General features: G+C 31.0%; 1 protein-coding gene across 1 annotated transcript in view; it reads right to left on the bottom strand.

Moving 5' to 3' along the window:
• Nucleotides 1–14,270, bottom strand: part of LOC134716042 (uncharacterized) — a 35,755-nt gene extending 21,485 nt beyond the window's left edge. The window contains exons 1-6 of the mRNA XM_063578728.1: nucleotides 14,150–14,270; nucleotides 8,295–9,715; nucleotides 7,443–7,541; nucleotides 5,161–5,262; nucleotides 4,062–4,196; nucleotides 113–138 (exon numbers count right to left, since the gene is read on the bottom strand). Of these exons, the coding sequence (XP_063434798.1) occupies nucleotides 113–138; nucleotides 4,062–4,196; nucleotides 5,161–5,262; nucleotides 7,443–7,541; nucleotides 8,295–9,710 (1,778 nt within the window). The 5' untranslated portion in view covers nucleotides 9,711–9,715; nucleotides 14,150–14,270. The remainder of the gene's footprint in view (nucleotides 1–112; nucleotides 139–4,061; nucleotides 4,197–5,160; nucleotides 5,263–7,442; nucleotides 7,542–8,294; nucleotides 9,716–14,149) is intronic.
• Between the last annotated feature and the right edge of the window lie 1,524 nt (nucleotides 14,271–15,794).

The raw sequence follows: 15,794 nt of genomic DNA on the forward strand, positions 1-15,794 counted from the left end.
GAAAGGAGCGGTTTCCCGACCCACTGATCCCAGCAAAGTTCATGGTATGTAGCGTAGCATTGTGCAATTTGGTTCAGGTAGTAAATTTTAAATGCATAATCGAGATACTTACTCGGTCTGAATATATTTCTCGATCATCTAAATCAAGATACAAAACAAAAGATTTATAAATATGGTATAATATGAAATACAGAGATATGACTACAGAAAGCGTTTTGATACACGACAATGAGAAGCATTCACAACACAAAAAATCATAAAAAAAACTAGAATCACAAGCAAGACATTACAATGAAAGGGCGACGGAATACATTGTTTTCAACATTTTAATAAACCAGTTGTTTCATTTTCTTACCGAAAATTAAAAGTTTACAGTTTTGTACCCAATATACCACTGTGCCCCCATAAATTAATTTAAGAAAAAATCCAATACCTAATTAAAATCTTGTATTTCTTTTTTGTTTTTTTTTGTTTGAAAAACAAACGAAATAAGTATGTCAATTGAACCTACTATATATGATATTATAACATGTGTGTTCGCTATAGAGATACGTTCAGAAATTTAACATCACATTTTTATGGTAACATTCTATACAAATCACAAAAATCATCATTACCTAAGTCAAAGGGATATGTTGACGAAACTATCACCAAGACATTAACATGTCATTTACTGAATTAATTCTATTCACTCATAACGTCTTTGAATCGGATATCAACACATATTGTAAAACTAGATGATAAAATAATATTAAACTCCTAACGAGATGAATTGGACTTGATTTAAAAGGATGAATACATAATCTTTCGATCAGTTTAATTGAGGGTTGCAGTTGTCATGTCAATAACTGTTAGTAGTTTTTGATTATTTATGATCATTGTAATTTGCTTAGTTACTATTGTTACTTATTCTAACATCGGACTCGGATCTCTTTAACTGAGTTCTGATGTGCGTATTAATATACATATTAACTATAAGCCGATTGATACCGAAACCAAAACCAGAAATAGTAGTGAGGTAAATGGTAAATGTTTATAATGTTCAATTAACTCAACTCTTTTACTCAGTTATATTGTCTGAAATTGAATACACTATATGGGGTATTGCTTCAATAAAAAAAGAAGAAGTAAAGTTAAATTCAACTAGTATTTAATACAGTAATGAATGTAACAAACAATTAAGATGTAGAGACAAATTTATGTATGATGTACCTTTATCATGAAGCAAGTTTCGTCGAAAGGAAAGAACTGTTCAACATAGCTCTAAAATGTGTGCAATATCGTACCGAGTACATATATAACGAGGACCTTTACTATATAAATGACGAAAACGAATATTTATAAAGTCAAACATTTTGTTTAAGTATAATTGTGTGACTACTGTTTATTTGTATCCGAGGAAAACGATCAAAACAGCTTGTATGTTTTCGGCAAAACGTTTTCCAACTGATTGTTAAACTTTTTTTAATTTCTCTCTCAATTTCTTTTCTTTTCTTTTTCTAGAAGCCCGTATGGTGGTCCCTCTTGATGTGCTAGGTTGCATTTATCTTTTAAAAACATCTCCATCTCCTTTTCATTTTCTTTTTTCATGTCACCTCCCATATAATAAATTGCCCAACAGAAAACAAGGCATTGATTTATAGTAGACATCTTTATATATGTTACAGTAAATAGGTGAAATTAGGGATTACACGTAATTACTAAACGTTTCAGTAAATACCTGTAATTACTAGCCAATTCAGTAATTACATGTATATACTAGTTGTTTCAGTGATTACTGATAATCACTGATTTTTTTGGTCATTTTTACAGCTATTTACTAACTTGATGTTTTTGTTTTAAAATTAAAAACATAATTCAAGATACCAAATAAGAACGTAAAGGGATAGGGATTTTAAGGAAGCGTACTTGAGGATGTAGGAATATAAGGCACATCAAAAGTGCATACTCTTTAGTGTTTGTGAATTGAAACTGGAAAATGGTTTGAAACTCTGTAAATATATGCATGCAAGACGATGATATCTATCTAAAATTGATTTTCATAATTTGGTTAAATTAAAATCTCCATCATGCACTGTGGTTTAAAACTTTAAAATAACTTTCTCCAGATATCCTGGATTTCTACAAAACATGGACAGAAGCAAAAATTTTATGATCATAAGTTAATATCCAAAAGTAAAGTTTGTAAAAAGAATCCTTTTTTTCGTATATTACTTATAAATGGACTAGAGTTTTTTTCCCAGTTAACATTTCATAAACTATGCAGTTAAAGTATTTAAAACATTAGGTTTTATAAACCATCCTGGATTTTTACCCAATTTTGACAGAAGCTTCTTACAGTACTTGTCAAAAGATAGTATCTAGAGGAACATTTTAATATTTTTTCCTCATTTTTGTTGAGCCTGCGATTAACAGCAAAAGTAGGCTATTTGTTCTGCAAAACCCACAACTTTAATAGCTTAATACATCGATAACCCATCTTCAGCTAGAGGTTGAATTGAAAGTCACATGAATAAGTATTCAATGATGTCCAAATATTCACTCGCAAGTGCACAACTCATTAATCTTGTCTCTCAGCTATTTTAACCAAATATAACCAGATTGGCTGCTAACATTGAATTATAATTTCACTATAGGATTTTTATTAATGATTTAACAACAAAATTTTTTTTTTTTTTTTTTTATCTCGAAGCTAATGCACATAACAGTTCATTCCAGTTCTTAACCTACATAACGTTATCTTATCTGTATAAGGTAGTAAGTCTAAATATTCTTAAAATTCAAAGTTTTCTTTAAAATATTAAAACATAATGCTTTAGGAGAGTTTTATATTTCTGATTTCCATGTCTGCTGAAATTGGTCAAAAATTATCTGTATAATGCTCAACTTGAACCATTTTGGATTAAAACTAAAGTTACTCGGATTTAATTAAATATTTGAAAGTCAATATTTATTTGAGATATTTTTTATAGACATCAACCATTCAAAACTTACTGTATTGTACTAACTATTCTTTTAGTTAGTATTACCATAACTTTTGATCACCTGACCATAATACAACATTTTTTTAGCAGTCAGTAAATAGGTGTAAAAATTCATTTTAAAATTAGTAATTACTGGTAATAACTGGGCCGTTTCAGGAATTACTTGTATTAACTAAGTGCATCGGGGATTACCTGTAATTCCTAAATTTTAGTAATTACATGTAATATCTAATTTCACCTATTTACTGTAACATATACAATGGATTCATACGCAAGTCAATATAAACACAGGAAAGAAAATAAGAAACATCAAATATGGTTTCCTCAAGTCATAACGTAACGCGGCGATACCATATATCCATCTGAACATTATATTGCAACGCCATAAATTGGAAGGCAGCTACGCTATCAAAATGCAATAATCTGCGATCAACGCACATTTGTCAATGAAATGATTCGTGCAAGAAGTGTTTAGTTAGAATATTCTATAAGACGATTGAAAAATTTATAAAATAAAAGGTTCTCTTTATAAAAATAGTCTGAACGATATTGCACCTATAGTAGAACTATGTCCAGTTCTCTCGCTACACTGAAATCTGCTTCGTGATAAGGGTACATCATAAATAAATAGTATAAATTTCTTAGATTGCATATAACATGCATGAGTCTAACTTTTTTGGAATATTTTTGTTAATTGATGAATTGAAGCAATTCTCCATCTTGTGTATTCATATTTCAAATAATATAATTAAGTAAAAGGATTGAGTTAATTACCATTTTTAAAAATTACCATTCACCTAAATATTGTTTTTAGTATCGGTTTCGATTTCGGTTTCGGTCTCGGCTTATGGTGAACATGTCTAATATTACTACGGCTTTGAGATTTTCTCAATGCTTTAAAGACCCATTGGTGGTGTTAGTCTGTTTTCCGTTTTTTGCCCGGGTTGTTATCTATATGACACAGTCCCAATTCCATTAACAATTGTTATATGGTGTACAATTTTGTTATAAGAAAATCTTTTTCTCAACATTTTCATTATTAAAAATTAAAGAAAGTAGTTTAATTTATTCACTTACATTTGAATTAGTTCCAAATGGATCTTCTTTTTCCAAAAGACTTAAGCTTTTACTCATCAAGCCAGCTTCATATTCAACAACAGAACCATATAATTGTTCACAAGATCTGTTCTGTGTTCTATAGTCCTCAAGACTCTGTATAGAATCAAATCAATATAAATCTACATAATTTATAAATCCAATATGTATATTGTGTAACGTAGTTATTAATTCAAACTAAGAAAAATTGGTAAAAAGTTCTATGAGTTGTGCAAGAGGGGTACAAATATGGCCTTGTTTTTTGGAAAATATTGTTGACAGTGGCCGCGTTGGAAAAGAGGGTCAAAAGATACCAAAGCGACACTTAAACTCATAGATGGAAATCATACCACATCTCCTTATTCTGATTCTATTTATTTATTACCAAAATGTCGACAAAAGAAGGGCAAATGATATTAGAGGGACAGTCAAACTCATAGATCAAAAATAAACTGACAACATGGCTAAAAAATAATTTAAAAAAAAACAGACAAATAATAGTACACAATATAGAAAACTGAAGACTACATGTAACCATCAGGAACCCCACCGAAAACGGGGTGTGATCTCAGGTGCTCCGGAAGGATAAGTGGACATGTGGCACCCTTCGTGTTGTAAATGTTATTTCAACTTGGAAAATAGTCGAATTCGGAGGGTCACATTCGTGGTGAAAAGGGAAGTGAATTGTAGTTATGACATAAGGAACTTATCCGATATCATCTGTTAAATATTTATTCCATAACGGTCAAACAGATTGCGTCCGTAAAATTTATGAAAGGAAGATTTTTGAAATATGTGTGCTTCGTTAAAAGGACTTATGTCATGGAAAAGACTTAAAAATAGAATAAAAAAAATCTGCAATATTTTGTTGATTCCAAAAGATTTCGCACAAAAAAATAAACATGAATTTTATTCATATTTGATTGTTCAGATGCCTTCCAGGTTGAATATATTGTGACAAAACGAATAACATGTTTCAAATATAACGGCATTTTCAGTATAAATTATTGAAAAGAAAATTAGATCTGTGTATTAGTATTACACCAGTAAACTTATTGACAAAATTAATGTATGCAATTACCATTTCTATATCATCCAAAACTGTGCGTTCCTCTTCAATAAGTAATTTGTAGAATGATGCAAATTCTTGTCGAATTCTATCTTTCTGGATCAATGCTTGTAACTACAAAAGAGATCGCAAACTTACGGTGTTCATGTATGCCTAAAGTTAAAACCTTTTGAATTGAATAATGTAAATAAACTCATCATAGACATTAAGACTAAATTTAGTATAAACGCCAGACGCGCGTTTCGTCTTCAAAAGACTCATCAGTGACGCTTTAATCCAAAAAAGTTAAAAAAAAAAAAAAAAAAAAAAAAAAAAAAAAAAAAAAAAGCCAAACAGAGTACGAAGTTGAAGGGCATTGAGGACCAAAATTCCTAAAAGTTTTGCCAAATACAGCTAAGGTAAATATAGTTTAAAATTAAAGTTGCTCTGATATACCAACGCTTTTATTCAAAACAAATACTACTTAATATTTTGCCAGAGAATGACAGCAAATTCAGTTAACTAGCACAGTTCTTGACAAGTATGTTTTTTCACCGTACCACACCCAGTAATATAATTCAAGCTTCTGTGTAATATTGATTTAATGTTAATCCTGATACATAATGAGGAATAGTGAGTTATGGTACATAAAGGCACCAGTAGTATACCGCTGATCAAAACTTGTAAATCTATGGACAAAAAACAAAATCGGGGTATCAAACTAAAACTGAGGGAAACGCATTAAATATAAGAATAGAGTAACGACAAACATTAAAATGTAACACACATACAGAAACGGACTAAGCATTAGACAAAATCCAATGAGAATAAAAAAAATAACATCAAAACCAAACACATAAATTTGGGTTAGAAAATAACCGTGACACGTCTTATAGTAATGTAAATTCACACTCAAATATAAGAGAAAATAAACGACACAACGGAAACACAACGTTAAATGAAACATCACAGAAACCAGCTATAATATAACAATGGCCATGTTCTTGACTTGGTACAGAATATGGTATAAAGATTGGTACACGTTGAATGGGATCTCGTATGTAGAAATATATAATTAAACTTAAAAAATTTATTTCTTAGACAATCTTCGCTATTTTAATTTTTTATTTGTATAATGCATTTTGAAGAAGAAAATGATATAACTAAAATTTTCTAGATGTAATCATGAGAAATGTCTTTTTTTTTTTTTTTTTTTTTTTTTTACCGTAATCCTTTCAACTATTATTTTGGTTTAATCATTTAAATAAACCAAAAGCATATCAAAGGAAATAAATAAAAGGTTTTAAATAAAAATAGCAATTGTCTACATGAATATCGTTCAGAACAAATTATTTTCCTATTGATAGATTAGAAATGGATATTTCTAACTAGAAAGATATTTGAACTTTTGTGCAAAACTTTCATCAGACTACATATGCTGGGTAATCGTTTAACCGTGGATCTATAATATTAGTATTTTCTGTCCAACTAAACCAATAGTGTTAGGACTTATTAGCCGCTAACTCTTGAATGCTCGTCTTGAGTGCGTGAGGTTGTAAGCTAGCTCATAAGCCATGTCTAAGATGTGAACGTTGTTGTTTTAACTCTTCTCCGCTTAACACGCGATATTAAGAAGTAAGAACAAACATTGGTTTGTTTGGAGTAAAAACCTTCTGTATAGGAGGATGGCATGCAGCCTGTGACCTTGCATGTGCACTGCTTCGTTAAAAATTCTGTGTCGCGTGTCCGTCTAGTGAAAATAAGGGATATTTTTCTTCCAAGTATTCGTGTTATATGTGTCACTTCAGATTTAATATCGACTTATCCATACACCCATTGTCCAGCTGATGTCTTTTGTAACAGGCAATATCTCATTTATGTCAATATTTTGATTGGTTCCTATAGCAGTTGTAGTTGCATGTTTTTATTTGATAGTTAAAGGCAACAGTAGTAAACCGCTGTTCGAAACTTTTTCGTTTTGAGTGATTGTTATTTTTCTGTTTTGTTTGTTTATGTCTTAACGACAGATGAAGTTGAATTAAGAAGTAAAATAATGGCTTTATATGATATGTTTGGTTTTAAAAGCGATTTATCCGATTAAAAGACTCTTAAAATTACTAATTTCAGCGAAATCTCTAATTTTGTGTTACGCATGATCAAACAAGACAAAACAAGATGGTAATCATATATCATCATTTCTTGTACACAGTTGTATGTGACGCTCATTATAAATTCACATACAAAGCTTATGAGAAGAAGTTCGAAGCCAAATTTTTTATGAAATTTTGTTTCTATCATTTTATCCCCAAACTTACCTCGGTTTGCTGCTCATTTCGTTGCAAAACTCTGATAGCTCGATCTAAGGCCATTAAACAAATGTTACTTGTGTCTTCAATCTTTTTCCTTTGGACTTCCTAATTAAAATACATGTTTGAAAAGATTCTAGTTTAGTTTCAATCTAAAGTGTGTTTATATTAATCATGTGAACTTTGTTTGTTAGTGCTTTTACAAACATTTTGTATTTTACAAAACTTTTCTGCTATATATACAATGGTTGTGTATCACAAACAGGTCCAGTATTTCATTTGTCAAACATATATTTTGGAGGTTAAATCTTTATCATACAAAATGCTGATGTTTGTAGGTCACGAAGCCTGGATTTAAGGTAGATTGTATAAATATACAGTATATGTAGCATAAGTTTCAATATGGACAGATTCTATTTAAGACAACTAAGCTCAAAAGTGAAATTGTAATTTACTAACGTGTTTAAGAATACAAGCAAGGATAGAGCGTGAATAAATCAATTTCTATTTAAAATTGAAGTCTCATTCGAACACATATCATCTCCTTAATTGTACCATTAGTTAGTAAAGGTATCATGTTTGATGATTCGTAGAATGTCTATGTATTCCATTTAAAATTAGGCATAATTCAATCACCTATGTATTATTTATTTGTCATAGTATGTATTGCCAAATCGTTAGTTTGTAGTTTGAAAGGTTTTACTTATTCTGTATATTTTCAAATTTAATAATTGGTTATCTTAATGTACAGACTGATACTAGGACTTTGACATTTCAGCAAAACAAAAAGTTGGAAAAAAATACTAAAGCAACTAAACGAATTATTTTTATAACAATTCCATGTACCGTTTATTTACCAACCTTTGTTCCGATTACATGTTCTTTAATCGTCGTCACGACATGACTAATGCAAGTTCTGCTATATACCACGTTAACGCACTTTTCGCATTTTGCAATTCCACACTTTTGGCACCAGTACTTAACAACTTCATTGTGTGGGTTGCAATACACTAAACCATCTGTGGAATGTGCAATATGTCTTCGCTGTGGATTAACACGCGTTTCTGATGCACACTTTTTTCTGTTCTTCTTCCGGAGTGTCAACTGGTCCGACTTTTGTTTAAACTTGGATATTGGAAATTTTGTTTCCGGTTTTATTTGTGAAGCCTCGGTCGCAATTAGGTGATTGCAACCATCATATTGCAATTGTTTTGAACTCTCGTCAGGGAATTTTGTGGACGAACACATAATTTCGCAAGTTTGTGCGCCGTTGTTGGTTTCAATGGAAGTTATGCATTTCATGGTTTGATTTGCATGCGCTGTTGTGATATGCATGCTTTCAGAAGTTCCATGTTGTTCATTTGATATTGTTTCTATTTGGTCATTATTATTTAATGTATTTTCTAAAGAGAAATCACTACTTCCAGTACATTGTTTATTTTCAAAGCATGTCTCTATACCATCTTGTCTTTTTACCATTTTTTCTTTTATTTCTGTTTGAATAATACCAGAATTATCACAACTATCCCCAGATACAACAGTTTCACTTTCAACTTCATTTTCTATAGCTTTGATCGGTGTCACATTGTTGTGTGACAACTCGGAAGAGTCAATACTATATTCGCAAGTTTGTGCGCCGTTGTTCGTTTCAATGGAAGTTATGCATTTCATGGTTTGATTTGCATGCGCTGTTGTGATATGCATGCTTTCAGAAGTTCCATGTTGTTCATTTGATATTGTTTCTATCTGGTCATTATTATTTAATGTATTTTCTAAAGAGAAATCACTACTTCCAGTACATTGTTTATTTTCAAAGACTGTCTCTATACCATCTTGTCTTTTTACCATTTTTTCTTTTATTTCTGTTTGAATAATACCAGAATTATCACAATTATCCCCAGATACAACAGTTTTCCTTTCAACTTCATTTTCTATAGCTTTGATCTGTGTCACATTGTTGTGTGATAACTCGGAAGAGTCAATACTATATTCAACACTGGAGTCTTCTTTTAACGATTTTATAACAATATTGATTTCTTTTTCTTTTTCCTCTGTCTTATTTTGTGCTGTATCTTTTACATCTAAATTATAATCATCTCTATTTGATACGGTGACTACGTGTTTACTTTCAGAAATTCTAGCATCGCTTGGTAAAATGTTGCTACTTGTAACTGATTTATCATATGATTTCTTTTCCAAAACAATGATGTTTTCAGAATCTGACAACTCCTTATCGCATATTCCAATATCCAGTGATAAATTATTTTTCTCGGCCATTTCGACTGCAGAAAAAAAAAGTTTAATTATTATCTTCTTTTTACAAAAAAAAAAACGAAATAAGACGTAATAAATTGTGTTTTTTTTTTTGCCTTCATCAGGATTGCGCACAGCCGAATATGTGAAAGCCAAGTAAAAAAGAACCGAACCAAACAGGTCATAAACAAATCCACCAAAGTTCAACTTATTTGAGGGAGTTGAAACCTTGTTTTTATTTATAATTTTGAAATTTATAAAAGGTAAATTTTAGAAAAAGTTTTTTTTATAAATCATGAGCTGATGATAACATTGGAGATTGGTAGTCCACCTGCAGAGGTATCAACCCAGTGCTGTAAACAGTTATGAAAGGTACCAGGATTTGATGCAATACGCCAGACGCGTGTTTGGTCTTCATAAGACTCAGTAGTGACGCTCAGATCAAAATAGATCAAAATAGTTATAAAGCAAAACAAGTACAAAGTTGAAGAGCATAGAGGACAAACAAATCCAAAAAGTTGTGCCAAATACGGCTAAGGTAATTTTTGCCTTGGATAAGAAAATCTTTTGGTTTTTTTTTTAAATCAAAGTTTTATAAACAGGAAATTTCAAATTGTAAAACAGAAGCAGAACCTGTCTTTTTTTTGGAGCTGGAAATACTATAATTACTGTTTCCTCAAACAAAATTAATCAACTGGTAAGCAAATGCTACACTAATGTTCAATGTTACATTTGATTCAAAACGAAATTAATTTTCGTGAGATACAGTCCAGTTTTTCACATGCAACAAACCACAAACAACATCAAATCTCAATACGTCAACATCTATTTCAAAACCCTTTTGGACATAAAATGTTGGTTATTAGGAAAATGCAATCCTATCTTTAATTCATATTGCAACTAAATCGGAAAACAAGTCCACCAAGATTCAGCCAGTACATGAAAATATTGATGCTCTGAAAACATAGGTAAAGTTTGCAGATTTTTAAAATGACAAGGAATGAAACTCAAAATTAAGCAGAGTAGATGCTTTATGTGATAACTTTAAAATAGTAAGAAAAGAAATATATGGCTGAAGAAGAGAACACAACGTGCATTTAAGGAAATATCTTCGATTTAGAAAGAGATTATCAAATAACATACTATATAAAAGAAAATATCCTTTCGAATTCACTAAAAGGGATTGAAAATGATGAATAGAGCCAACAGTAGTATACCAATGTTCAAAACTCATGAATTGATTAAGCGAATAAATATCAGGATCACAAACCAAAACCGAGAAAAACGAATCACCTTTGAGAGTTTTTCTTTATAAACAACGGAACAGCAGAACCCTGATCTGACTGCTACGACAAAACAAACACCTACATACATACATATAAAGGGACTATTTAATCACAACTGCCCTTTTTTAACGTGGAACATGACATTTTAAGAAAGAACAAAAATTGTGGGTTGAACCTGGTTTTATGGCAAGAAAACCTCCCACTTGTATGACAATATTAAAAAAACTGCTAAAATGACAACGCTTCGTGACAGGAATAAAGCAGTCGGTTTTTATTCTAAATAAAAATGTGTAAAAAAAATCCTGTACATAGTAACTGTTAAAAATCCTAAACGAACATTGATCTCATTTCGTTTGTATACATATAATAGCTCGAGGTTTATGTTCAAAGATTATAGAAGATAGAAGAAGGACCCAGAAGGACAATGATGTTGTTATATCGAGTTATAAAATTGTTATCGTTAACAAATTAGAGGAGAACCAGATATGTGAGTCAATCGAGTGTATGGAAGGAGGAATGATGAAAGACTGCACAGAAAGCAACATGCTACAACAATATCAAGTTCATTTATACTCTGTTTTTCGCCAAAGGATTATATAGGGACTTTGTTCTCGACCGTATCAATCCGACTTGTTTTCCCTGAAAACCAAAATATGTTTATAAAAGCTAACCTAAAGCATTCAAAACTAGAAGGGGAAGATATCATTATAATTATTGTTTAACCTTCAATCGTCAATTATGAACGAATTCATTCTTATTTCGCTACATTTGCTATTATTTGTGGTGAAATAAACCTAATGATAAACAATACAGTCGTTTGAAAATATTTATTTTCATCAATAGACTATATAATTAATGTCTAAGATAATAACTATATAATCGAGTCAGCACGTGTCTTGGACGATCATTTATTTAATTGTTTGGATCGTTGCTCATTATTATAGTCAAACACAAATAATGTATACATTGAAACAAAAATAAGTGTCACGGAAAAGGCATGAGGAGAAAAGTTTGAAGTATCTTTTTGCAACTTGACAGTTTTTGTGGGATGAGGGTACCGATTGAATGATGTTCTCGTCATGATAAAGATTGTTGTAATAAATATGCCATCGATGCAATAAAAAGAGAAGAAACAAAATATTTACCACACAAAACTTTTGTAAAACATCATTAACCAAATTCGACGCAACATGTAAACGCGTGGCATCAACAAATGACTTTAAGACGTCAATCATGGATATAATAGAAATCAGCCAAGAGAACCTTCCATCGGGAATTACGAAATGGATATCAAACCCATATAAAAGAGACATATGATTCACTTGAAAAGTTTCAGCTAAAGATTACACTTTGCGTAATAAGAAAAGTATTAAAAATCCTGAAAAAATCCAAAGCGTATGGATGAAAAAGATAACTTTTAATGTGAACTTCTAAAATACGGTGGTAACAGTTTGGAAAATCATATGACGATGCTTTTCTACAAATACTTCAAGATGCCTAAAATCATCAACGAACTCTTTATAACACTGGGGCACTGACTCTTCATCATAAACTTGACCCAGCTAAAATCAGTAAGTCGGATTTTGACCCACACAGTATCAATTCTTGTCATCATAATAATAATTTTTGCTTGTAATTAGAAAGGTGACCGAAACAATATCACTGTACACTCTATATATATAGTTTCTGTATATATAAGTTGCCTTAGACATGCAATTATTTACACACTTGATTAAAGACACACACATATTTGAATCAGTATTATGTGATATATACTATATATACTAAAGGCAACAGTAGTATACCGCTGTTCAAAACTCATAAATCCATGGACAAAAAACAAAATCGGGGTAACAAACTAAAACCGAGGGAAACGCATTAAATATAAAGGGAGAACAATGACACAACATCGAAACGCAACACGCACAGTCTAAACGGACCAAGCATGAGACAAAACCCCACGAGAATAACACATATAACATCTAAACCAAATGAATTTGGGATAAAAAAAGTACCGTGCCACGTCTTATCTTAATAGCTCAAAAATAAGAGAAAACATTAACGACACAACTTAAAAATGCAACAAACACAGAAACGAACAATAATATAACAATGGCCATCTTCTACTAGCGTGTCTAAATTGAAAACTACGTTCAAACCTATGATTGCGTTGGATAAAAACCGCAATTTTTATACGTGTGCATGTAAAACATATTTCGTTGAAGAAGGGTCTAAAAACATTTTCCAAAAGACCAAAAAAGTGAAAAAGTATATTTAAACAAATCGCATTTGACTAACCGGTCGAACAACTGATGTTCTTTAACCTTGCTGGCTGCCATTGGCGATTGACAAATAAAATTGATCACAAGATGTAACAACATGAATCTTAATATAAATTTAATATTAAACAGAAAAAAACAATTTAACTTGTGGCCACGATGTAATGCCACAAACATACGATGTCAATATTTTTTAAGTACACCAGATCCGGATTTCGACAATAAATGTCTCTTCAGTGATGTTAGGGATCGAAACGGTTTTTAGAAGGCCATATACAAAGAACCCTCATTTTTACAAAAAGTACCCTCATTTTTAGATAAACTCTTGAATTTTAAGAGTCAATATAGGATGAACGGATCATATAAACCGGAGGGAAAATATGATACAAGCCCAAACAAAAAAATATAAACATACTAGTATATATGTGAAGATATGGATTTAAATACACTATGTGACTGTCATACACATTTATCTGTTATGTACACTTAAAATCACATTTACATATGTATGTAAACATAAAACTACATGTACATATACATATACTCAGTTAACATGGTTTATAAGGGAATGTGATTCAACATGAATACTAAAATGGGAAAAACGACAGATAACTAACAACAGTACCATGAAAACCTACCTATATTGGCCTTTGGCGTTTAGATACAATGTACCTTATTGGAAAGTGCATGGTTTCCGCATTCACTCCCAGACAAGTATATTATATACATATCATATATATGTTGTGTAAACTTTACTTATTTGCTTCAGAAGGTTCTAGAGCTTGGATTTTAACCGTCCCCATCCATAGTGCTGTTTTTGTTTTTTTTTTGTCTTTAAACCTTTTTTAAACCCTTAGCTTACTTTATTTTAGAAGATATTCGGAAAGTAAGGACTTACCTCTTCAGTCTTGGTGATATATATGTTCTGTTTAAAAGCGAAAGTGAAAGTAGAATTCCGAAACCGACTTCCGAGCATACATGTATGCAATGTTTTCAATAAATAAGGATAATGTAATAGAAGTTTGTAAAGGAAAATATATATATTTATAAATCTTCGTTCTAAGCAGTTTTACACATGGTCAAGTACGTTTTGTGTATACATGGTATAAATCTTGATAAATCAAAAAGGAAGTAGAAAAACATATATTTATATTTATTCACAGCTGAATTTGAATGTTGCTAAATTCGCAATTTTGTAATGCAACTGATCAAATATTGCAATTCAGTGAATGCTATGTTGTGGTGAATGCTTTCATGGAGAGACACTTTGTTTACTGTTGTGCATTGAGAAAACTTAATGGCAAATAAAATTTTCCACGAGAAATCGCCGAATTTTAAAAAAACCACATATATTTAAAGTTATTCACATCTGATAATCAACAAGCAGAACAATCAGTCTTGCAATAAAAACAATGAGCTGGTTTTTCGGTTATGTACAAAAAATGTATGCTTGTGCGGAGTCATTGCCACCGCTTCGCAAGGTATGCAATTTCTAAATTGGCAATTTTCTAATTCAACTGATCGAATATTGCAATTCGGTTCATGCTATGCTGTGGTGAACGCTTTCATGGAGAGTCATGTGTATTGTTTACTGTTGTGCATGGAGTAAATCTTTTGCAAAATAAAATTTTCCATGAGAAATTGCCGAAAAAAATTTAGAAGAACATATAATTAAAGTTATTCACAGCTGAAATCCACACAAGTAGAACAATCAGTCTTGCAATGAAAACAATGAGCTTGTTTTCCGGTTATGTAAAAAAAAAAGTATGCTTGAGCGGAGTCATTGCCACCGCTTCGCAAGGTAGGCCTATGCAATTTCTAAATTCGCAAGTTTCTAATTCAACTGATCAAATATTGCAATTCCGAGAATGCTATGTTGAGGTGAAATTACAATGCTTTCATGAAGAAACACGTGTAATGTTTACTGTTGTGCATGGAGTAAACCTTCTGCAAAATAACATTTTCAGTGTTTTATTTTGTCTTAAAATATTATTATCTTATCCTGGGGCCGTGTCATTGAAATTATCCTGGGATATGTTCTAAGATAGGTCTTAGGACATTATTTAGGATGGTCTTAGGACGTGTCTGAGACATGTCTTAGGATGTAAAACAAAGCTGTCTTAGGACAGTTCTTACTACGATGGTCTAGGACCATCCTAACACATTAATTTAATTGAAAATATATGTAGAGATTTGTAATACATAGATTAAATTGTATTTTAGAACCTATATGTAAAGAGAGGGAGGATGACTATTACATAGAAAACAATTAAAGCAAAATAAAAGTTAGTTTTTACGGAATACTAATAAATACGTTTTTAAATATGATAAAAGATATACTAATAAATGAATTTAATACAAAAACAAATTAAGTAAATGGTCACAAAAATTTGTGATATTCGTGCTGCAATTTTAGTACATAAACTAGTTTTGTCCTTAGGTCCACTCGATTTCATTACATGTATCGAATCAGAATAAGGTATTAAAAAAGAAGTAAACTTTTCCCCATATTTACATTATTTAAAATATCAGTGTTGCTTATG

Source organism: Mytilus trossulus, chromosome 4 (assembly GCF_036588685.1).
Source record: "Mytilus trossulus isolate FHL-02 chromosome 4, PNRI_Mtr1.1.1.hap1, whole genome shotgun sequence".
In the NCBI taxonomy this organism is placed as follows: domain Eukaryota; kingdom Metazoa; phylum Mollusca; class Bivalvia; order Mytilida; family Mytilidae; genus Mytilus; species Mytilus trossulus.